This window comes from Amphibalanus amphitrite, unplaced genomic scaffold, assembly GCF_019059575.1.
Source record: "Amphibalanus amphitrite isolate SeventyFive unplaced genomic scaffold, NRLGWU_Aamphi_draft 000011F_arrow, whole genome shotgun sequence".
Classification (NCBI taxonomy): Eukaryota; Metazoa; Arthropoda; class Thecostraca; order Balanomorpha; family Balanidae; genus Amphibalanus; species Amphibalanus amphitrite.
In genome coordinates, this window is record NW_024881507.1 from 422,851 (window position 1) to 446,812 (window position 23,962).

At 51.0% G+C, this 23,962-nt stretch overlaps 3 protein-coding genes across 12 annotated transcripts in view; 1 reads left to right on the plus strand and 2 right to left on the minus strand.

Annotated features, from left to right (window-relative positions):
* Nucleotides 1–1,471, plus strand: part of LOC122381669 (general transcription factor 3C polypeptide 1-like) — a 26,405-nt gene extending 24,934 nt beyond the window's left edge. For all 9 annotated transcript variants that reach the window (XM_043366150.1, XM_043366141.1, XM_043366183.1 and 6 more), the window contains exons 38-40: nt 154–346; nt 875–971; nt 1,218–1,471. In XM_043366150.1, the coding sequence (XP_043222085.1) occupies nt 154–346; nt 875–971; nt 1,218–1,348 (421 nt within the window). In that variant the 3' untranslated portion in view covers nt 1,349–1,471. The remainder of the gene's footprint in view (nt 1–153; nt 347–874; nt 972–1,217) is intronic.
* On the minus strand, nt 1,462–6,354 carry LOC122381713 (probable ATP-dependent RNA helicase vasa-like). 2 transcript variants are annotated; one of them, XM_043366214.1, is made up of 9 exons: nt 6,237–6,354; nt 5,940–5,985; nt 5,518–5,849; nt 4,683–5,234; nt 4,140–4,271; nt 3,432–3,689; nt 2,899–3,079; nt 2,402–2,676; nt 1,462–2,117 (listed from the first exon to the last, which is right to left on the minus strand). In XM_043366214.1, the coding sequence occupies exons 2-9, from the start codon at nt 5,965–5,967 to the stop codon at nt 2,034–2,036; spliced, it is 1,842 nt and encodes a 613-aa protein (XP_043222149.1). In that variant the 5' UTR covers nt 5,968–5,985; nt 6,237–6,354; the 3' UTR covers nt 1,462–2,033. The 2 variants fall into 2 exon arrangements, with proteins under 2 accessions (XP_043222149.1, XP_043222140.1); XM_043366205.1 differs by having other exon boundaries at nt 5,518–5,985.
* LOC122381462 (glycine-rich protein 5-like) lies at nt 6,216–23,360 on the minus strand. The gene is made up of 4 exons (XM_043365642.1): nt 23,219–23,360; nt 16,029–16,071; nt 6,916–7,231; nt 6,216–6,346 (listed from the first exon to the last, which is right to left on the minus strand). Exons 2-4 carry the CDS (start codon nt 16,059–16,061, stop codon nt 6,216–6,218), a joined length of 480 nt encoding a protein of 159 aa, XP_043221577.1. The 5' UTR covers nt 16,062–16,071; nt 23,219–23,360.
* Between the last annotated feature and the right edge of the window lie 602 nt (nt 23,361–23,962).

Below are 23,962 nucleotides of genomic sequence, written 5' to 3' on the forward strand. Positions count from 1 at the left end.
CGGACCGTGCAACCCTCCTGACCTACTGAATCAGCACAAACTCGACCTCTTAAGCACCAGCCAGTAACCGCCAACCACCCCGCCCCGCCCTGCAGGAACCTGCAGTCGGTGTATCTCCAGCCACTGCCCTAACCGCCCCGTTCTGCTCTGCAGGAACCTGCAGTCAGTGTACTTCCTGCCGGTGCCGTGGCGGCGCATCTCGGGCTCGGTGAACCGCCGCGTGCTGGACCGTCTGTCGGGCGCCATCCTCAGCCACTGTATGACAGAGCCGGGCGCCAGCCTGGCGGCCGTCCAGCAGTTCTTCCACCCCATGCTCACCGGCTTCCAGATCAGACTGCTCGTCGAGGTAAGAGGGGTGGTGGGAGCATGACAGTCTTTCAGGTTTTCAGTTGCTATATTGTCCAAAAGCATAAGCGGTACACATTTCCCGGAGGGAAAGCAGCGGCCCCTCACGGGATTACACTCCAAGACAGGCTCCGAGGCCGGCCAGCGCAGGCCGCCGGGGGCTCAGCCCGCGCCGGCCCGGCCGCGGTCACCCGGCGGACCCCAAGCAAGCGCAGACAATACGGTGACGCCCCTCAGCTGGCGGACTAATCACTAAGCTGACGGACTAATAACTAACGCTAAGCATTCTTCGTTGTGGCGGCTCGGACGCCAACACCAAAGCGGGGGAGGGACACGGTCCGAGTGGCGTGTCGCGGACATCCCGGATCCGCGTGCAGTACGATTGTGTGCGTCTGTCGCTAGGGTAGTGCCAAGAGACAGTGCTGTGCCCGAATGGTCCATACAAGCTATCAACTATCTGTGAGACGCCCTGCCATCTGCCGCACTGTGGACCGTGTAAAATGACTGGTTTTTGTGTCGACTTCTGCAGACGCTGGCGGAAATCGGCTGCGTGAAGCTGACCGAGACCAGGCAGCTGTCGAGGACGACGCTCTTCTCCAAGCGCACGGACCTCATCTGGTACGATGGTGAGTGCACTAGGCTGCTGACGGGACGCTCTCTGTGGGACGGCTGGGGAGGATGGCGTGGGGCGCACGGCTGCTGTGTGGAAGTGTGCCCTTGGATCAGAGACGTGCTCTAATTGCCGTGTCGATGTAGACGGACCGATATCTGGCGTGCCACTGTCGGTTCGAGCACCGTGAGAGCCCCACGGCGTCACCCACTGTCCGCCCCGCGTCACTCCGCCTCGCTCAGCTCCACTGTGCCGCCCGCAGGAGACGCCGACGACTTCAGCGCGCCAGAGAACGTGGTCATCCAGCCGACGGCCGACGCCACGCTCAAGTACGCCTGCTTCGTCGGCGACAAGCCCTACGCTCAGGAGTTCCTGGACACTATCGGTCTCTAGAGACCGAACTATAGACGCTCGCCCGCTCGTGCACAAGTTGTGTTGTTTTCCGTTCGCCACTGCCCGTCCGGTACTGTTACGTTGCTCGTCCGCACTATCGAATACACAAGATGTAAATAAAAACGTGTTTAATCGAGCGTAGCACAATAAACTGGACTAACAGGGCCCTCGGATGCCGAGCCATCACACAGCGGCCGGGGCGGGCGCGGTGGCCGCCGGGCGCCCGGTCGGCCTGGTCACGCCGCGGTCACAGCCTGGTACGGCCGGCCGGCCGCCCGGCGGCCACACCACACACCGCGCCGCGCGCCCCGGCACCAACAGACCCGAGTAGCTGAGTCGGCGGCGCGGACCGGGCGGCCGCAGCGCCGCCGGTCCGCACACCGCCCTCCGAGCGCGGCAACACGCCGCACCGCACCGCGCGGCGGCACCCGGCCGTCCCTAACATGGAACGCTGAACTGAGAATGGCTACCAACTTGGTAATAAACGAACTCTAACAGACTACCAACGCGTCGCCGCGTACACTTTCTGCCGCCATTGCACGGCTAACTCAACAACGTCCGGCCCCAGCGGGTCGCTCAACCTGCGACAGAGATGGAGGAACAGGGCGGGCCGGCCGCGCGGCTCACCGTCGGCCTCTGGCAGGCCGCCCGGATCACTGCCGCCCGGCGCTCTCCGTCTGGCCACTTAGCCCCAGTCCTCCTCCGCCTCCTGGGTCGGCGCCGACTGGTTGTATCCCTGATTGTCGCCGCCGCCGCTGCCACCTCCGAACTGGGGACAAATACGCACCGGTGTTAACGGCAGGCAAAAAAAGGCAAACAGTGTGGTAAAGGATAGCTAGTTAGTGAAAACTAATATCACGGCACCTAATTAAAATCAATGACGTTCGTACATATCAACGCAACCGATACAAAGGCATTGCTTTCTGCTACGTAAATCGTTCGACCTCTCATTAGTTTCCGTCACGGCTACATAACTACTATAGTACTATCGGTTAACAGTGAACACTCCTTCCGCCCTACCTCAAGTTTTATCCCAGCCGCTCAAGTACTCACCCCACGTCGGATGTCGCGGTTGCCGCCGAACATGCCGCCGCCGCCGCCGAAGTCGGCCGAGCCGGCGTCGCGCTGCAGGAAGTCGGGTACCTCCTGCTGGGCCTCGGACAGAATCTTCACCAGGTCGCCGGCCAGGCCGCTGTCCCGGTCACAGTCGTAGAAGCTGATGGCCTTGCCCGTGTTGCCGACACGCCCCGTGCGGCCGATACGGTGCACGTAGTCGTCGATCGCCTTCGGCAGGTCGTAGTTCACAACGCAGGCCACGCCCTTGATGTCTGGAACACGACCGGGTCGGTTAGGCAGGCAGTCGGCGAGTGGGCAGAGGAGTTGAGGCACGCGACGCGAGTGTTAACTGCCACAGCGACAAGTTTAAGTTCTGTCTGACAGCCTACAAATACATATATTTTAAATCAATGAACCAAATAAAGATGAGAAAAGTCGTGGAAAAAACAACAATTCCAATCTCAATCACATCCCCAGCCGAGCCAGTCACTCACCGAGACCACGCGACGCCACCGAGGTGGCGATCAGGGTGGGCGTCTTGCCGTACTTGAAGTCGGCCAGCGCCTCCTCCCGCTCGCGCTGCAGCCGGTCGCCGTGGATGCTGGTCGTCGGGAAGCCGGCCTGACACAGGTGCGACGCGATAAAGTCGGCCACCCGCTTCGCCTCGACGAACACCTGAGGCCGGGGTCACGGGTCAGGTCAGATGGGTTAGAATGGGGGCAGCCCACGGGCGATAACTCCGCAAATTATCACGACATGCAGCGGTAACTAGTCAGCAAGTGTAATCATTCAAGAGGCTCATTCAAGAGACCATTCAAGAGGCTTGAATCATTGATCCAAGGGTCCAAGATTGTAATGGAATGATTTTGATATCACAGGACGTAGCCGGCCTATCACCGATACACGTTAAATTACATTAGCGGCGGTCTTGTCAACAATTTGACGACTCTCCAGATCTCCACAGTCTGCCCATCCCCTCCAGCTCCGGCGCGTCTCGCTGCCAGAGTCCGCCCCCCTGCCCACTCACCAGCGTCTTCTCTCCGCCGATGTCGCGCAGCACGCTCTCCAGCTTGTCGCGCTTCTCGCGGTGGCCCACCTCCAGGAAGCTCTGCGTCACGTCTGTCGAGGCGGCGCCCACCAGGCCCACGGTGAGGAACAGGTACTCGTTCAGATAGTTGGCCGCCAGACGCTGAATCTGCTCCGGGAACGTCGCCGAGAACATGAGCGTGTGCCGCGTGCCCTTGGGCGGCATCGACGGGTGGTTGATCATACGGTCAATGTCCCCCTGCGAACAGGCAAACATGGCGGTCAGTCACCACAGATGGCAAGGCAGAGAAGGCTGACACATTTGGTATTCATGAGACAAGCCTAGGGCAAGGTGGGAGTCCCTGGACACAGGCAGTTTCCAGGACCCTGTCACAGATGCAGCCTGTTAACCCTTGCCTGAACCGCCCACCCCATACCCTGCCCGTATGTACCCACTTGTAATCCCCTGACGGGGCTTCTCCCAACCCAGTGTCCTACGAGCGATCGTCGGAGCCCCTCCCCGCCGCCGTACCAATGTTTAATCATTTACTTCACGTCATAGTATCTCTCCCATCGTAATACATATCGTCACATGTGTGGTATCCCTGAGCCCCTCCCGGCCCCACTTCCCGTAACCCCTCTCCGCCGCTGTGTGCGGTATCCCCGTGCCCCTCCCAGCCCCTCCCGCCGCCGCCGCCGCCGTACCCACCTGGAAGCCCATGTCCAGCATCCGATCGGCCTCGTCCAGCACAAAGTACTTGCACTGACCAAACGACACCTTCCCCTTCTCCACAAAGTCCAGCAGCCGACCCGGTGTCGCCACCAGGATGTGACATCCTTTCTGCAAACGGCGCGCGGGGGAGGCGGAGGTCAGAGCCAGACGGAGACGAGAGGGCCAGCCCCTCCCCCCTCCCCACCACGTGGTGGCAGCTGTACCGGATATGGGCCACATTGCGAGCAGGCGCCGCGCGCCGACACCTAATGCCCGTCTGCCCGTACACGATAACGTATCACAGAACAAACACCGCGGGGCGCACGGCACAAACGGCCCACACATTGCAGACCACGAGAGTCGGCGTTCTGAGAACTAGTGACGCAATCGAACAGAGCACACCGCCGATAACAACCACCGGCGTCTGGCGGAGATGCCCACTTCAGACCGCATGTTGAACTCTGTAAGAGCCCTCTGCTTTCTCTGCAGCGAACCAGCCGCCGGCCCCTCACCGCGGCCCGCACGACCCGCGGCTCTCACCTGCAGCATGTTGGACTGGTGGTTGACGGAGGTGCCTCCGTACGCCACCACGGCGCGGATCACAGACGTGTTGGAGAACTTGCGCGCCTCGTTGTAGATCTGCATGGCCAGCTCGCGGGTGGGGGAGACCACCACGCAGGCGGGCTCCTGGCACGAGCTGTACGAGGCGGCCGCCACGTTCTGCTCCAGAAGCGAATGGATCACGGGCAGCAGGAAGGCGGCAGTCTTACCCGAGCCCGTCTGGGCGCACGCCATCAGGTCACGGTTGTTCATCACAATGGGGATGGCGTACTTTTGCACGGGCGTCGGAGTCGTGTAGCCCGAGCGTTTGATGTTCTCCAGCAGGATAGGCCGCAGGCCCGACTGCTCGAACGAACTGATGGGCTCGCAGATGTTGTTACCGGTCACCCGGCACGGAATGTGCTGGTATTTAGAGAAATTAATACCGGACGAGATTCCATCCTTGTAGAGAGCGTCCTCGCCGCTCTCCGTTGGCACATATATCTCGCGCGGCTTGCCGTCCTCGCCGACCGTGGTGCGCGTCTTGGCCGGCTGTCCGACGGAACGAGAATGGAGTCAGAGGGCGGCCAAAGGCAGAGCAACACAACTGAGCTAGGGGCGGACACAGAGGTAGCGACAGAAAGAGACGAAATAGTGTAGGCAACAGTCTTTAATGAAGGCCTTAAATTAATGTACAACGAAACGGCTGCAAGCGCTGTGTCCATTGGTGCCCAAATACTCGAGAAGACTCAAGAAGTTACATACGATTACCATACCTCGATACGACGAAAGCACATGTGCAGCCGTCACAAAGAGAAAGATTCTAACTACTCACGTTTGGACATTCCCGGGACTGATGTCCCTCCTCTCCGCAGTTGAAGCACGCTCGACTTCCACCGCCTCCCTGAGGGCAGTCTCGAGACATGTGGCCCTCCTCGCCACATTTGAAGCACCCGCGGTTGTCACCGCCACCGCCGCCGCCGCCACCCCCTCCGCTGGGGCAGTCGCGGGATATATGACCTTCCTCGCCGCACTTGAAGCAGGCTCGGCTCCCGCCGCCGCCGCCCCCGCCGCCACCGCCCCCTCCGCTGGGGCAGTCGCGGGATATGTGGCCCTCCTCTCCGCACTTGAAGCAGGCTCGGCTCCCGCCGCCCCCGCCACCACCACCTCCTCCGCTGGGGCAGTCACGGGATATGTGGCCCTCCTCTCCGCACTTGAAGCAGGCTCGGCTCCCGCCGCCGCCCCCGCCACCACCACCTCCTCCGCTAGGGCATTCTCTCGACATGTGACCCTCCTCGCCACACTGCAAAGGACACAACACGTTTCAGAACTAGCAAACTTCATTTGCACGCATCACTTTAACTCAGTGTAGATGAAAGCCATTTAATGAGTGTTGAACGAAGCAACATAACAACAAACGCTTCCCATTTAGTATTTCTTTCAACCTTTGTCCTACCACAACAGCACAATAATTATGAACAGTGGACGTGAGTTAGGAACGATTCCAATCCCCAAGCTACGATGGTGCCGTTGTCACGTAAATGAAACACAAACCTTAAAACAACCCCTTCCTCCGCCGCCGCCGCCGCGACCACCTCCGCGTCCGCCGCGGCCCCCGCCTCCGCCTCCGAACCCCCCGCCGCCGGCGTCACCGAACGACGTCCCTGGAAACGAGACGGACGCACGTCACTGATAGACACCATTACCCACAGTCCCACTATGAATAATTCCTGACTAAATAATAAAGCACCGAAACCAAGTGTAAAATTGAGCCACCCTACTGTTAAGTGCAATGCGACGAGGCAACGATAAAGTTTTACACGAAGGTCATTGGAGAAAGGTAGCTATCGGTGGACAATGAAATGATTATTCAGACATCCGTCCCACTGGCCCCAGTTCCCTTCGGCAGCGGCGATCTGCAGGCTCGGCCCGCCGCCGCTCCGATACCGCCGTCAGCTGTTAGCAGAGCACCCACTTGACCCCTCCCCTCCCCCCCGCACGTGCAGGGACGCCGGCGGGGGAGCCCCGGCATTCCCCTGCAGTCCCCGGCCGCGGCCCGTCGCCGACCCGTGACGTCACACCCGGCGGACAGCTGCTCCGGGCCGGGGCCGGGGCGGGGGACTGGGACGGGGGGGGGGGGCGCTCCGCAGTCACCGAACGCTCCGGAAGCGCAGCGAATGTCCGGCCGATACGGGCGCGCGACAACGCAGACTCATACGCAACTGCCACTCACCATTGGAGGAGCCCCATCCGCCTCCGCCTCCGCCTCCGCCTCCGCCTCCGCCGCCGCCGCCCCAGCCACTGTCAGTGCCGCCGCCTCCACCTCCCCAGCCGTTGTCGGTCTTGGCGCCGCCGCCGCCGCCGCCGCCCCAGCCGTTGTCGGTCTTGGCGCCGCCGCCGCCGCCGCTGCCCCAGCTGTCTCCGCCGCCGCCACCGCCTCCCACCGACATAGCGGCCATGCCGCTGGTCAGACTACCGCCGCCGAAGCCGCGGCCACGTCCGAACGTGGTTCCTCCGCCTGCCACCCCCACACCGCCGCCGCCGCCCGCCTGTCGGAGGGAGAAACAGTCGTCAGCGGAGACTGCCACCCCCACACCGCCGCCGCCGCCCGCCTGTCGGAGGGAGAAACAGTCGTCAGCGGAGACTGCCACCCCCACACCGCCGCCGCCGCCCGCCTGTCGGAGGGAGAAACAGTCGTCAGCGGAGACTGCCACCCCCACACCGCCGCCGCCGCCCGCCTGTCGGAGGGAGAAACAGTCGTCAGTGGAGACTGCCACCCGCACACCGCCGCCGCCACCCGCCTGTCGGAGGGAGAAACAGTCGTCAGCGGAGACTGCCACCCCCACACCGCCCGTCTGTCGGAGGGAGAAACAGTCGTCAGCGGAGACTGCCACCCCCACACCGCCCGCCTGTCGGAGGGAGAAACAGTCGTCAGGGGAGAGAACGACAGCAGATACAGGAGGGAGCAGCGGCGTCAGCGGAGAGGACGACAGATACAGGAGCGAGAAACAGTCGTCAGCGGAGAGGATGACAGCCGATAGAGGACGATCAGCGGCCGTCAGTTCAGAATAGTTGGCGCGGGAGGGAACAACAGTCAGCGGAGGAAATAGACGAGGGAGCGAGCAGTGACCACCACGAAAGGAGCAACAGACAAGTCGTAACTAGGAATAAAGGCAGTCACAGAAGGGGGTCGACGTCCGTCACAGGCAACAATAGCAGTCACAAGAGGGAGCCCACAGCCGTCAGCCCAGGAAGAGCTGCCGTCATTTGCATACTTCAAAGGAAAAAATCACATTTGAGGGCTTGCACGATCAAATATGCACTTTTCCCGCATCTATATGCCAAATACCAGATTGCGTTTCACATCCTGCACCCATTTATGAACAGATTCTTACGGGACAAACGCCATCATACGCAATTTAATGTCTTTTGGAAACTGGGCCTTTTTCGTATGCTTTAACCCGCGCATGACTGGGGTATTTTCTCTTACGCGAGTGAGTGAGGGGGGGGGGCGGCTCTACAGAGCCTCCCTCCTATCTCCTAATGTACTAGGCCGATCGTCAAAATTCAAACGGCGTCTGATGGCCCTGCAATAACTGTCGAACGAAACCTAATTTCATTGACCTCGAAGTCACTGATGACGTCAGAGGTCAGGTGAAAGTCAAAATTATCAGTATTTTGGCTTGTTCATAATTTAGACTCAGGCCGCTGGCTAACAAGTCGGGTCAGACTCATTTTTAGTTTACGCTTTTCTGGATATGACTTAGATACATTGAGGGTACCGAGCTTGTACTTCGATTTTTTTTCAGGTCAAGGCCAGGTCACCCTAGGTAACGGAAATTTTGCATCATGTATCGATCACGTGACGCATGTTTTAGGGTCCATTTCACTCTTAGATTTCGAAAACAATGTCGTCTGTGTCAGTTGGTCATTTCAGCTGAATTTACCTCAGGTCAGGTCCAGAGTTCCCCAGGACCCCACCTGGCACCTACCCTCCAAATTTCGTCTTTCTAGCTTCAGTGGGAGCTGAGATCTTATTGGGGGAGGGGGGGGGGGGGCGAAATTCGCCCACCCCTTCCACTGGGCGTAGTATCGCAACCCCTCCACTGCGCGCGTTTAAAACCATTTTCAAAACGTTCACGTGCATTCCGGGCTTGAGCCTTTTGAATTCTGTCTTTAACTTTTAGAAATTGCACCTAAGAAGGCGAAGCTTAAAAACTGAGCTCTTCAGACCGATTGTCATATTTCAAAATTAGCATAAAAATCTGCCGACATGACGTCACTCTGACGTCATTTCCGGCCGCCCTGTGGTAGCTGGAAAGCCGAGAGTTCTTCACAAGGTGTCAAACTAATGCCGCTAAAGTGCAAGTTTCGTGTCGATACGTAAGACGGTTTGAAAGATATCGCCGAAGAATGGGAGAGGTGGGGGGGGGGGGGGGGGCTTCTGTAGAGCTCCGCCCCCAGTCATGCGCGGGTTTAAGATCAATGATACAGGAGTAAAATAAACTACCTTTTATTTGTCTTCTAACTGTCCAGAAGCCGAAATGGAAAACACTACGGGCCCTCGTCAATAATCATTCGATAAGCTAATTGCTCGTTTCACTCACGTAGCTTTCTAATTGAATCATGAGTTTGACTGAATTATTTTTTTTTCTATTTTTTTCCGTTTATTTAGAAGCCAAACAACTTAGGACGAACGCATCTCATAACAAAACACAGGAAACGATGAGCACACAAACTGTTTCCCGAGTGGGGATGGACAGGGTCAGTGTCCCACTGTACCTAGCACTGTACATATTAGCACTGTTCGTTGTCATGGCATTTTTAGAGCACACATACAGAGTTCACACGTTTTGTCGTCGCTCGCCAGTCAACACAGCGGACGAGCACAGGGCGACCGCGCCGGCGGCAGCAGCAGCGACAGGGCCGCCGCGGGCAGCCGACGCGGAGGACCGGGCGGGCAGAGAACGGAGGGCGGGCGAATCCGGACCAGACGGCCGGCGCAGCCAGCGCCCCACCCCCACCCACTGGCGGATCCAGGGGGGGGGGGCATTTAGGGCCATGGCCCCCCCCAAAGGCCTAAAGTGGCCTGTTTGGCCCCCCCCAAAACGTCAGAAAAATTGCTAAGAAAATACACCTTGATGGAGGTTTTTAGCCACTTGGTGAAGAAAAGCTTTCCACAGCATAATATGGAGGCAATATGGTAGCAGTGAGGGTCAGTCAAAAGTTGCGCGAGCGGAGTTGCCACCTTCAAAAAAAGACTGGTTGGCACGTGTTTATGGCGCGGCAGCTGGTAGTTGGCGGTGTTTCGCGTGGTGTGGCATCACTGGCGGATCCAGGGGGGGGGGGGGGCACGGGAGCCTGAGGTGCCCCTGACAGCAGGCCCGTGGTGCCCCTGGACCCTGGCAGGCCTGTGGTGCCTCTGGCGGGCCTAGGGTGCCCCTGCTAGGCTGCTGATGCCCCTGGGACCTGACAGGACTGTGATGCCCCTGACAAGCCTAAAGTGCCCCCAACAGACCCGTGATGCCCCCGACAGGCCCAAGGTGCCCCTGCGTGATGCCGTGATGCCTGCGAGGCCGGTGGTGCCCCTGCGAGGCCGGTGGGGCCTCTGACAGGCCCATGGTGCCCCTGCGAGGCCGGTGGTGTCCCTGCTAGACCGGTGGTGCCCCTGGCAGGCCTGTGATACCCCTGCTAGGCCGCTGGTGCCCCTGGGCCCTGACAGGACTATGGTGCCCCTGACAGGCCCAAGGTGCCCCTGCAAGGCCGGTGGTGCCCCTGTAAGGCCTATGGTACCCCTGCTAGGCCTCTGGTGCCCCTGACAGACCCATGGTGCCCCTGCGAGGCCGGTGGTGCCCCTGGCAGGTCTCTGGTGTCCCTGACAGACCTGGGGTGCCCCTGACAAGCCTGCGGGGCCCCTCACAGGCCCGTGGTGCCCTTGCTAGGCCTGTGGTGCCCCTGGCGGGCTGGTGGTGCCCGGTGCCCCTGCTAGGTCGGTGGTGCCCCTGACAGGCCTGTGGTGCCCCCGGGCACCAAGGGGGTCATGACTCATGTGGCCCCCCTTGGATCTGCCACTGATACGTTATGGCTTATGCAATATGCAATTGCAGGCACTTGGTATCCCTCACTTATCCCTTATTGGGGGCTCTGGCGGGCTCCTGAGGGCCCACGTCTATCTCCGGGAGCCCTAGACGGGCTCCTTTGGGTCCTTTCAGTCCACTATAGCATAAGAGGTCTCCACTCGAGTCCTATACATCTGAGGGCGTACCCTGACGTCTGAGGTACCCAACTGCAGCTCCAATGGTCTCTTACACTGGCGGATCCAGGGAGGGGGCATTGAGGGTCATGCCCCCTTCCCAGAGGCCTAAAGTGGCCCGTTTGCCCCCTCCCCCAAACGATAATGAAACATAGTTCAATCAGTGCGTGGCCCAGGAGCCGAGTTAGACAGGGGGTGTTTTACCACCTCCCGGCCCGCAAAGGGACCCAAGCACTGACTCGAAGCGGGTTAACTGGTCGACAAAAGCAATGGTAAGTGTTTGCAAAGTAATATAAAGGCATGGGTCGGGTGGGCTACCATTTATATATTTTTATTTTTAGTAAAAAAAAAATATTCATAGTGTCAGGGCTGTGACGAAAAATAAGTGGCCTAAATCCGATGAGAAAACAGGATTTGGGGGTACCCTAGGTTTGGCTCCTGCATGAGTTGGCCCCCCCCAAAACGCAAGCCTGGATCCGCCAGTGCCCCCACCCGGGACCCGGTGCGCGACGGGAGAACAATGGACTCAGTTGTCAAGGAACAAGGATTCGAAATGGGTTGTGAATTATCTGTTTCTCTTGATATGTTTGCAAGCCTGCCCCATTTAAGGACATGTAACTGCATTGAGTTTGATTTCAACGCGTAACGCTCTTCATTTGATGCTTCAATTTTGACTAAGGATAAAAAGTGCTGAAGGTGTGGAATACTTGAGTTATATTTTGCTTTGAATATTACTAACTTCGCTATTGTAGATATTAGCGTGCCTAAGGATCCTAACATAGATACACGTGGAAAAACCCATGACTGATTTGTAAATCTAAACGACAACTCATACTTGTGCTTTAAATGGTCGATGATCTCTTTTACATATTTTTGCGTCACATCGCATTCCCATACAAGATGAATTAGTGTTTCGTCGTTTAAATTACAAAAGGAACAAAGTGTGCTTTCAGCTATTCCTATCCGATGTAGGAAAGTATTTGTTGCCATTATCCTAGATGTAAAGCGATAATGAAATGATTGTAAATAAGTACTGCGTGTTGATTGACGGACATCGTCCAGTGTCTCTTCATGTATTTGAACATCTCTTATCCATTTACGTTTGACTGAGCTTTGAATATTGCTCGGTTTACTTTTAAGTTTGGCTATTAATACTTTATATACTTCGTGTGATATTTTGCGAGTTTTCCCTAATAAAGTTAATTTGAAAGGCATAATTGGGAGTGCTACGTTTTTTACCTCTTGAGCGGCTATCGAAAGCGCTGAGATGTTTCTTACAAGAGAGGCATGACATAAAAATGTCATTTTTACGTTAAACAGCTCACATAATTCGCTCCTACCACGCAACGCTCCCGTCTCTCTATTGAATAGGTCAACCAAAAAACGTAGGCCTTTTTCATCCCAGGACTTCACTATAGATTTCCTGAATTTCGTGTGGTCGGAGAACCACAGAGATTCTGTCAGAAGCTCGGAAGGGGCGAGATGCACTGAGGCACAGAACGAAACCCATGCGTTTAATACGTCTTTCCAAAACCTATTCTTAAAGCGTTTTGCAGTCACATCCTTCAATTTAGAGACACCAAAGCAGATAAGCTTTTCAACGGATGGCAAGTTGTTATTGACATGGCTTGCCCAAACTGCGTCACAACTTGACCAGTACAGTCTTTGTAACCACGATGTTTTTAAACTTTTGATGAATGCTTCTAATTCTACCATCTTGAGTCCACCGCTATTATAGTCTTGCACCAGTTTACTCCTCTTTATTTTGTCTGATTTACTATCCCAAATAAAATTGAACAATAAACAGTTAATTTTCTTAATAATATCCCAAGATGGATTCGGCAAAGATGTGAAAAGATGTACAAACTTCGATAATAGCATTGCTTTTACCACAGTGATTTTGCCAATAAGTGTTAGCTTTCGCCGTCTCCACTGTGCAATCTCTTGCACTAACTTAGGGATAACGAGACTTACATTTTTATCTTCAATGTCGTTATTTGTACCATTGTAAACAATCCCAAGGACTTTTAACTCATTGACTACATTTACGCCTAGATTGCTTAAGCATTCATTATCTTTGCTTTTACCAATCGGTAAACATTTAGTTTTGTCTACATTAACTCGTAAGCCTGAGACCTTTGTAAACTGTTCAAGTTCATTGATTACCCCTCTTATTGATGGCTGGTTCAACTGCGAAAAAACTATCAAATCATCTGCATATTGTGAAACACGCGCCTCTATTCCTTGTCCTAATGCAATTCCTTTTATGATCTCCGATTTTATCATTTGGCTAGTTAGGGGCTCGACAACTAAGTTAAAAAGGTAGCCTGATATCGGGTCACCCTGCCTTATGCCTCTTTCCATATAAATTCTATCGCCTAATTTTCCGTCAAGCAGGATACGAGCATGGTTGTTTGAATTCAAATAAAACGTTTTTACCATTTTTACGTAAAATGGTCCAAAGTTATAATAACGAAGCGCTTCTAGCAAAAACTGCCAGGAAACTGTGTCAAAGGCAGCTTCGAAGTCAATAGCCATTGCACAGCCAGACGATCCCACATTGTTCACGTGCTCTATGACGTCATACATCAACCTGCTATTCTCGCCTATAAATCTACCCGGGATATAAGCCGTCTGCGAGGGAGATATCAATGAACTTAATACTGATTTTAATCTGTTTGCAATTGCAGTAGAAACTATTTTGAAATCTACATTCAGTAACGAAATTGGTCTCCATCCCTTGATTGAATCCATAGGTTTCCCTTGTTTTGGTATAAGCGTGATGATGCTTTCCTTGTGCGAATTCAGTACTTTTTGAAAAAGAAGTCCCTCGTTTGTAGCGCGAAACAAGAATACTCCTATGAGCTCCCAAAAGTGTTTAAAGAAGGTGGAGGTGAAGCCGTTCGATCCTGGCGATTTGCCTTTCTTCATGCTCATTAAAGCACCATGTAATTCGTTTAACGTTAGAGGCATGTCTAAAGCATCTCGTTGGTCTTGCCTTAACTTTCGCGTAATATGCTTTCTGAGATACGTGGTGGGGTTTGCGTTGCTTTTTTTCTTATATTTTTCTTCCAAGTTCTTTGAAAAGTGCTTATTTATTTCTTCTTTATCATTAATGATGGAATCACCTATTTTGAGCGACTGTATTGAGTTTCTTACTGCATTATTGAGTTTCTTACCCCAGTCATGCGCGGGTTTAAGATCAATGATACAGGAGTAAAATAAACTACCTTTTATTTGTCTTCTAACTGTCCAGAAGCCGAAATGGAAAACACTACGGGCCCTCGTCAATAATCATTCGATAAGCTAATTGCTCGTTTCACTCACGTAGCTTTCTAATTGAATCATGAGTTTGACTGAATTATTAACCCGCGCATGACTGGGGTATTTTCCATAAGAAATGTATAGGCTCTCCAGAGCCTATACATTTCTGAGATCTTCACAGTGTCTCCCTTCTATCTCCGAAACCACTGAGCCGATCGTCAAAATTCAAACGGCGCCTGATAACCCTGGAAAAACTGTCGAACGAAACCTATTTTCATTGACCTCGAGGTCACCGATGACGTCGCAGGTCAGGTCAAAGTAAAAATTATCGGCATTTTTGCTTGTTTACAATTTAGGCTCTGACCGCCGGCTGACAAGTCCGATCAGGCTCATTTTTGGTTTACACACCCCTTGATATATGTCTCAGATACCCTGAGGGTAGCAAACTTTTACTTCGATTTTTTTTTTTCAGGTCAAGGCCAGGTCATCCTAGGTCACGAAAACTGTATATTATGTATCGGTCACGTGACGCATGCTTTATGGTCCATTTACTCGTAGATTTCGAAAACAATGTCGTCTATGTCATTTTCAGCTGAATTTACCGGAGGTCAGGTCACTTTCAGGTCAGAAAAGGGCAAATTTTGAAGATGAATTTTTACAACAAAAAGATGCCTATTAGATGCAGTTTGAGCTCAGGAACACGATGGTGCCATTTATATTGCTGTATGATGTCAAAAACGTACTGAAAATGGTTTTGAAACGTATATAATTGTAAAATTTTGACAACAATCTAAATAACTTGGCTATTTTTTAAGATATTGGGCTAAAACTTGCTAGAGTAGTTAATCAGTGTGTGTTCTATCCAGGGCTGCGGAGTCGATGGATTTTCGGCGACTCCGACTCCGACTCCGACTCCGGCTTTCAAAAACCAGCTCCGACTCCGACTCCGACCCCGGGCAGAATTGTCGACTCCGACCGACTCCAACTCCCGACTCCGACTCCGCAGACCTAGCAGGGCTGCGGAGTCGACAGATTTTCGGTGACTCCGACTCCAACTCCGGCTCGGGTTTCTAAAATCGACTCCGACTCCGACTCCGGTCACAACTGTCGACTCCGACCGACTCCGACTCCGACTCCGACTCCGCAGCCCTGGTTCTATCACATATACCTATTACGTTTTTCTTTTGCGAAAAATCAAACACTTTGAAAACATAAAAAAATTGTAATTGTAAAAGCACATTTTTCAAATTTTTAAAAATTTCGAAAATTCGAGATAGCAGTTCCGTAGCTACGTGTATTTGTAGTCCACTGATACAAATAAATTGGATCCAGCTTTAAAACTAAGCTCTTGAGAGCGTTTGCCGTAATTCAATATTTTGTATCAAAATCGGCCGACATGACGTCACTCTGACGTCATTTCTGGCCAAACTATGGTAGCTAGAAAGTCGAAATGTTAACACAAGGTGTCAAATTGATGCCGCTGAGGGAACCGCAAGTTTCCCTGATTATCTCAACAACAGCCATTTTTTATCTTAGCGAGTAAAATAACATAAGCAATCTCGATAGACCTAGCGAGCCATAGATCAGCCTGCCACTCGTCATTTTCGAGATCTCCGACCCCGAGGGATGGGGGCGAATATTCATCCATCAGTTCTAAATTCCTTCACACCACTGTCCGTGCGCGTATTTCTCTTAATGCATCATACATTCAACAATTTAAATGGACATTGAGCAATTTGCCAGCCGAACAAGTGTTAAGGACCCCATGAAAAGAGACAGCAAGACAAGCCGGAAGCACCTCCACACGCGAGCAGCGAATCGGTACTCACATTTGATGAGGGTGCATCCCAGTCGTCGTCCATATTCCTCCTCCTGAAAACGGGCATCGTGTCAGTGTTGAGCGGCTGAGCGAGCCTGCAGTGTGGCGCCGGACAGGGGTGACACCACAGTGAGCCGGCACCGAGGCCAGAGCCCCGGGCGGCCCAGCGCCCCCCCCCCCCCCCCCAGTCGGGGAGGGGTTTCAGTGAGGCAGCCAAGTGCCCGGCAGATAAGGGCACGAATGTTACCCTCCTGAATAGTCATGAAAGTGATGTACCGTGGTTCAGAAAAGAGCAAAAATAAATATCTACGAAATTTCACTTAAGAATATGTACCGATTTTTAGATATTACTTTTACTAAAGTTTACCTTTAACCCGGCACCGCCTGGGCTATTTCCGTACCCACGACAGCCTGGGGGGGGGGGGGGGTCGGATCCGACCCCCCCCCTGTTATCTCGAGAACCAATGGTCGCATCGAGACCCGCGAGGCAGCGTTCGAAAGGTCTCTACGAGACCTTCCCAAAGCACTCTTAAGATTTTAAGATTGAGGTCAACTTTCGGGTCAAGGTCAGGTCAAAGGTCAAATTCAGGGGTTTTGCATGATTAGGCTTACGGACAGCGGAATCGATAGCTGCTGCTCGAAACTCACCAAAAATGACCTCAAAGGCCTAGTGAAGGTACCATGTGCGTATAGGGGTCATACTAAGTACGGGTCAAGGTCAGGTCAGGTCACGAAAGGTCACGGTTTTCACTTTCTGCTACATAGGCGTGCGACACATGTTTTATGGCTTATTTTTCACGCCGAATCCGATGATAATGGTTATATGTGACCCCAAGTCACTGTGCTGGTGATAAATGTGCATTGAAAGCATAAAAAATTGTTTATACCATACGAGGGCTGAGAAAAAAGGTCAATTTTTCAACTTTTTATTTTTGACATAAAAATGCACTTTTCTAGACGAGCTTTGTCCCAGGAATCTAGTGGTGCCATTTGTTTTCACATGCGATGTTCAGAAGTGCCTCTAATTCACGAAAATGCTTATGACGTCACCATGCCCTATTGCCCTATGCATGTTGGAGCTATTTTTTTACAATTTGGGGGTCAAAAATCAAGATAGAAAGTTGAAATTTGGGACATCTAATGTTCTAATAGAGCTCTATAACATATATTCCGGTTTTTAGGAAATTCTCAAAATTTTGGATTTTATTAGCTGTTTTCCAAAAATGTAGTTTTTTGAATTTTTAGGGGTGAAAAACGCATTTTAAGGAAAATCCGAGATAGCCATTTTAAAGGACTCGTTGAGCTGCGTCTATACATGTCCTTAATTTGCAATTTGCTTCAAACCCTGATTTTTGGCGATTTTTTAAACATTTACCACTTTTTGACTAAAAACGCCGTGTAGTTACATCACTAAAATCGATATATCTCAATTTTTTTTGGAAATTTGTTCTAAAAAAATACACGTTTTTTCTTAAAAAATACACAGAAGACGTTAAATTGATGGGGGAGAAGGTATGCCAAGTTTCAAGTTGATAGCGGAAGCGGTTCTTGAGTTATTCAAGAAAAACGGAGGGGGGGGGGGGTCGGATCCGACCCCCCCCAGGCGGTCGCGGGTTAAGACCCTCTGCTGTTTTTATGATGTCATTTGGAAACAGTATCTTATCAGTGCAGCAAATGTAATGCGCAAAGCAGCAAATATCAAGAGGAAAACCAAGAGGTACTGTAATATGTCAAATGCTTCGTGCTTTGGTGGGGCAGGCAAGCAGCGAGATTCAGGTTTAACTGTTTAGGGCCTATCATACAAACCTATGTATATGGCTGTGAACTTTGGTACTCTTCATAGGCAAAAGTGACTTATCGTGCATCGTGTACCACCCGTGTGTGAATAAACTGGTCGGTATTCCCAAATCCCATAGAAATCATCGTATCTGTTACTCGTTGGATATCCTTACATGCCCAATGCATTGCTTATAGCTAATAGGAAGATTCTGTTCTACAAAAGACTGCTATGTAGCGACAATGATGTGGTTAAAGCACTCCTGCCAAGTGAGATTAGTCGTGGAAGCATCCTGATCCAAGTCTGCCAGTGTCTTCTCTGGCAGTAGGCATGGTCTCATGGGCCTCGATGTAAGTTCCGTGAGTTGCTCTCATTTTGGAAATGTGTTTGCGTCACAGTTTAGCCCTCGCCGGCCGAGGGGGTGCCGCCCCCCCCCCCTTGGGTTTTTCGCGATAGCTCCGAACACGCTGACGATAGAGACCTGAAACTGTGCTGTGCTGTGCTGACGTCAAGTCAGAAGGGGCATTCACATGCATAAGCCCCTCTGAATCTAAGTGCTGCAGCTTTAACCCGCGCCCTGCTGGGGGGGGGGGGGGGGGGGGGGGTTCGCGAATATCTCAAAAACGGCGCCGCCGTTTTTGGTAAACCTGATCATACATCAATTCTACACATGTTGTGAAAATTTCAGACCGAGGTCATTCAAGGTCAGGTCACCAGGTCACTTGAAGTGACCTCACCTCATAAAAAGTTTCAATGTCTGTCAAAGCTACAGCGAGCGACCGATCGCTTTGAAACTTTCAGCGATTGCTAAGAGCAATAGCATGTACAAAATGTATATCTCAGAATTTTGATATCGATGACCTAAGGTCAGGTCAATTTTGCGACCTCCCCATTATAAGTCAATGGGAGAAAATTGAAATGCACCTCTTTTGGACGAAAGACATTATAAACACTCCCAAACACCGAATTACAAGTGGTTAAGACACAATGAACATGAAAATGGTGTCCGTGACCCTTGTTTGTGCCCTGAAGTCATCTTAGGTCACGAATGGTATCTAACAGTTTTTCGCAAATAACTTTTGATAGAGGCATGCTAGAGCGATGAAAACGCCTTATATGTGTTCAGCTCGACGATACGGATCGACTGATATGCAACATGACCTTTTCCGGTCAGGTCATGACCTTGACCTGGTCAAATTTTTAAGTTGACCTTTAAAGGTCAAATTTTTAAGTTGACCTTTAAAGGTCAAGTTATAGTTCATTCGATGCGTCTTGACGAGAGGAACACGATGCCGGTGAAAGTAAGCTCGTACAAGGCTTGGGTCAAAAGTTATTGCAGAATAACTGTTTCCGAAAAAATAAGCTTTTTTGCAGTTTTTGCCCCCTGCAGGCAAAACCGTTGACGTTAGGTCAAATCTGAGAGAATTACTCAGAAAGGGCGTTAATAGGGCTATCGAATGCACTTTTCCGCGGCGCTGTAGCTCTATTGGTTCCCGAGTTATACGTTGGCTTCTTGGAAATTTTCGACATTCGACCTGCAAATCGGCGAAATTTTGCCTTCAATGACCTCTGGTGACCTAACCTTTGACCTTACCAAAATATTGACCGAAGTGATTTGTCATTATTTTTTACGCTCTTTCGAACGCCGCCTTCCGCGTATCGCTACGTGGCCCAGGAGCCGAGTTACAAGGGGGGGGGGGGTGTTCAAACACCCCACCCCCCAGCAGGGCGTGGAAATCCAGGACCCCCAGCCAGGCGCGGGTTAAAATTTATATTATGATTATATTTTTGATTAACCCGGCAGATGGTGGGCCTTCCGGCCACCTTCCGCGCGGTGTGGGGGGGGGGGAATTTTGCCACCCCCATACTCCGAAACCACTGGACGGGTCCGTGAAATTCAAACGGCGTTTGATAGCCCTGTCAAATTTGTCAACGGAAACCAAATTTCATTGACCTCGGGGTCACTGATGACGTCACAGGTCAGGTTAACACGCGCAGTGGTAGGGGGGGGGGGCCGGATTTCGCCCACCCCTCCTGTTTTTCGCCAATAACTCGCGCCGCAAACATAATATTAACGTGAACTTTTGGCTACCTGTCCAGAATTGAATTGCGGATCTTCTCGTGCAAGAAATAAGAAATTCGGTTCGCAACTTTTCTAGTAATAGCGGTGTAAAGTCAAACATCCTGCCGCCGCGGCGGCCGGCGCTAGCCGTTACGCGCCGCCTGAATTGTGGACTGTGCCGGGGCGGGACGGTTCCGTCTTTACATTGCGCTCCTTACCGCTGATTATATTCGATTCGCGTCAAATTTGGTGAGAAGACTGTGGTACCAAAAGTTGTAGTATGAATACAATAGTTTTATTCAACTAAATTCGACCGATATGAGTGTGCACCTGAGGACGAAACAGAAACAACAGATATTAGCGAGAGCACCACATTCGACAGTAATGGGTTGTTTATCACAAAGACTAAGAAATGTACAGGCAATCTTATGGTCAAAGAATTTTGAAAATCGGCCGGTAAAAACTTGAGTTATGAGTGTGTAAGCTCAAAATTGTGATTGCCGCTTTTCCCACGTCGGCCAATCCTGCTTCAGCCGGCGACATCTTACCCTTAGCAGGCTTCTAACTGCCATATTTATTGTTTGATTAACTAGAAATTCACCATAAATACTCACAAATGTATGTTCTTTCGTAAAGTGTTAGTGAAAGAAAAAAGAAAATCGGCCGGTAACTTTTTGAGTTATCTGCGTGTAAACGCTAAAAAGTCGCTCATATGGCAGATTTGACCACATTTGACCTTGAAAATATTGACCTAGGGTCATGAAATTCAGACACAACAGAGTTCCCCAGGGCCCCCACCTACCCTCCAAATTTCGTCTTCCTAGCTCCACTGGGAGCTGAGATCTTAGGGGGGGGGGGGGGGGCCATCCACCCCCTTCCACTGGACGTAGTACTCGCAACCCTTCCACTGCGCGTGTTAAAGATAAAATGTTTCACCGTTCACGGATCTTCTAGGGAAAGCGCTATAACACCGAGCAAAACGCATTTTGTCGAAAATCAGCGATAGGGCGTCAGTTGCCTAGTACATATGTTGCTATTAGAGGTTACTGATAATACCAGGTCAGGTCACAGGTCAGGTCACCAAGGGTCAGCACATGAACCCAACTTTACTAAGGTTGTGCGGTGCATGTTTTATGGCCAATTTTTCATTTCCAACTCAATGGTGTTGACTTATAAACCATCAGGTACAGTTTAGGTCACTTTCTGGTGGAGGTCAGGTCAAGGTCAGGTAAAAAAGGTCAAATTTCAAAGCTGATAGTTATGCATAAAAGGTCTCTCAACTTCCGAGTCCGCGACAGTTTCTTTTCTTGCAGTGTGACGGCACACTTGGATGACGTCATCCACCTGGCATCACCGGCCCGCTGCCGCGACAATTCAACGTGCGATGAACCGTGGCGTGGGCAGACTGGCAGTTTTTGTTCAATAACTGAGTAAAATGCATTCAAAAGTGGTACATAGCAATGTGCCACTGAAAAGAAAAATACTATTTACTTCTTGCGCAAAACTGAAAGATTTTGAGCAAGCCTACGCCACATCAGTAGGTGGAACTATGGTCATGAGTACCCAAATATAGGAACGTTCCCATTTTTGGGAACGGAGTTCCCAAATATGGGAACGGGCGTTCCCATTTATGAGAACGGAAGGTAATTTTTCGGCCGTTCGCCCACTAAAACTCATTAGTGCATCACGTCTCAAAAAAGTGCACGCTAATTTAAGTATCTACTAAATCTCTATAAAATTTTCTTTAATCTGACTGTTGAACAAGGAAATTGACCGTCGAATGATATTTTTAATGATTTTTTGAAATGACGGAATGGTGAAAACATGGGTTACACTACATTTAACATGCAATTTTAAGGAAAATGAAGCGTTTTTTACATTTTGAGGTCAAGTATAATAATTTTCGCCTGGTTATCAAGTTTCATACTAGCGACACAGATGCTGACATATGCAAGCGAACACGCGGACAGTCCCGAGGTAATATTGTTGACATTTGGTGTCGAGGCGGACGACCGCGTAGAACGTGCGTGATTTTACCGAACTACTGTTGTAAACTCAGTTTAAGTGGTCAAAAATTATTCAGCTGTATTTTATCAGCCCGGAAAGACATATTTTATTTGGATGCTAGCTGTTTAGCGTTGTTTTATAGGGAGCTTCATGAGCGTGGTTTTTGTCGTCCGTGTTTCTAAGCATGATCGTTTTGGGGGAATTTCTCTTATATAGGTCGCTCTGTGTGGCTTATTTATAATTTCTATGCTGATTTCGATCATTCCTCGTGCCCATCCTACCAGGCCTTTTGCCACTTACACTCATTAAGAAAGGAAAAAAACTAGATTTTCATTGGGACTAGGTGTTTTGAGGGTGTAACATATTCAGCGTTCCCATTTTTGGATACTTCCTTGTACTCGTCAACTATCGGTGATAAACAGACAGGTGCTTGACATGTCTCCACCCTCGGCACGGACGGTGGATATAGATATGGAAGACCTTGTTGAACATCACTGAGCGTTGTGAATTACGTAATCCTGCAGAGGGGGGCGTGCCCGCTGCGAGATCGACGGGAATAAAAGCGCAGAAGACTGGGCGAAACATGCGACGGTCTTGCCGGAAAGGTCATCTGATGATCGTTGCGTTAACAATAATTTGCGGCGTTGGACGTGATGCTTGTTAATGAAAAGAGCCCCTGAAAGGCGTCGGTGAAATCGTTCCCAATTTTGGGTACGCCGTTCCCATAATAAGGAATGCTTGCAGCACCAGTGTATGAGAGCGTTCCCAAATTTGGGCACGCGGCCCGGATGATGGACTGCTTTAGAAATAGGGGAACGATTTGAAACTACGATGGGCCTTTCAATAGCAAACTCTTTTCCAACAATATTGAGACAAATATCAGGCGGTTCACGATCGTTTTATATTTTTTGGACGTCATTTAACGGCTCTTTTTCTTGTTTTAAATAATGCCTACATGGCGTTCCCATATTTGGGTTTATTGTTCCCAAACATGGGAACGAAAATGCGTTCCCGAAAATGGGTACGCTTGACCATAGTTCCGCCTACTGACATGTGACATCGCAGGCCGAAGAGCTGAGCTTGGCACCTGAGGGACCCAAACTGCACGTGTGGGGCAAAATTTTACAGCAGTACACACTGCCCGAACACGGCTCAGTTGATACACGTGCAAGATTTTACAAATAATTAGGGAAACAACACGTTGTAAATGATATTGACATACCATCAACACCAATTCACCTGTCCGAAACAAAGCGCAGATCGGCGCATTCGCCACCAAATCAAAAACCATGAAGCAGTGCAGTAAGGAACAAAAATGACTTATGCTCAGGAATTGACTTCTGAGGTGACTTACCAGGAATAGCGTTATTTGCCGAGACCCGGTCCCCAACAAAAAATAAGCGACGACAAGCGGTGTGGCCCAAATTCAGAGAAACCGGAACCACGAGGTCCTCCCTCTCCCGCCAAATGGAAAAGGGCGGAAATGACCTTGGTAAAAGTGATGATTCATTCTCTACTTATTTTGCTCTATTTCTCATTGTTTATTGTCTAAAGGAAAATAAAGTACAGCACAGCATGTAACTTCAGATACTCGTTAGAAAATCAATCAAGTTCGTTGACATTTATCTTGCTTTGATCGTGCAGAAAACTATATTTATCACCTCTATAAAAGCCCGGGAAACGTTAGAGCAGCAACTTTTCAAGTAATTTCAGCATGGCACATATCGGAAGCATGGGTTATCATGTTCCCCCCAAATTCAAGGCAGAGAAGAGCGGACTTTAGGAAAGACTAAGGCACGTTTCCAGGTTTACTGAAATGCCTCTTCTTCTGACCTTATCTCGCCCTAGGTCAATATTCCGTACCGACAAACCCCGGATTAGGAGTCTCCCGGACGACGAAGTAGGGCCGTATTCACGTCGCCTTCGTAAGTCGATTTTCTTTCGTAAGCATATTTTGGTATTCATGTCGACACTTTTTAAGTTTTTATCATCGGAGTTCACGTGATTAAAAAAAAAATTACTTAAGAAGTAGGTCAAACTTAAGAAAATTCTTACAAAAATGATCGACGTGAATACGGCCCCGAGGTTGGCCGGACGA

What these genes read in the sequence shown, in the direction of transcription:
- LOC122381713 (XM_043366205.1), bottom strand. Translation starts at nt 5,967, where the DNA reads ATGTCGAGAGAATGCCCTAGCGGAGGAGGTGGTGGTGGCGGGGGCGGC. An exon ending in ACCAGTCCAACATGCTGCAG is followed by an intron (nt 4,272 to 4,682) that starts GTGAGAGCCGCG and finishes CGCCGTTTGCAG; the next exon opens with AAAGGATGTCACATCCTGGT. An exon ending in TGCTGGACATGGGCTTCCAG is followed by an intron (nt 3,690 to 4,139) that starts GTGGGTACGGCG and finishes GCCTGTTCGCAG; the next exon opens with GGGGACATTGACCGTATGAT.
- LOC122381462 (XM_043365642.1), bottom strand. Translation starts at nt 16,061, where the DNA reads ATGGACGACGACTGGGATGCACCCTCATCAAAT. An exon ending in GGGATGCACCCTCATCAAAT is followed by an intron (nt 7,232 to 16,028) that starts GTGAGTACCGAT and finishes TCCCTCCGACAG; the next exon opens with GCGGGCGGCGGCGGCGGTGT. An exon ending in CGGATGGGGCTCCTCCAATG is followed by an intron (nt 6,347 to 6,915) that starts GTGAGTGGCAGT and finishes TCTCGTTTCCAG; the next exon opens with GGACGTCGTTCGGTGACGCC.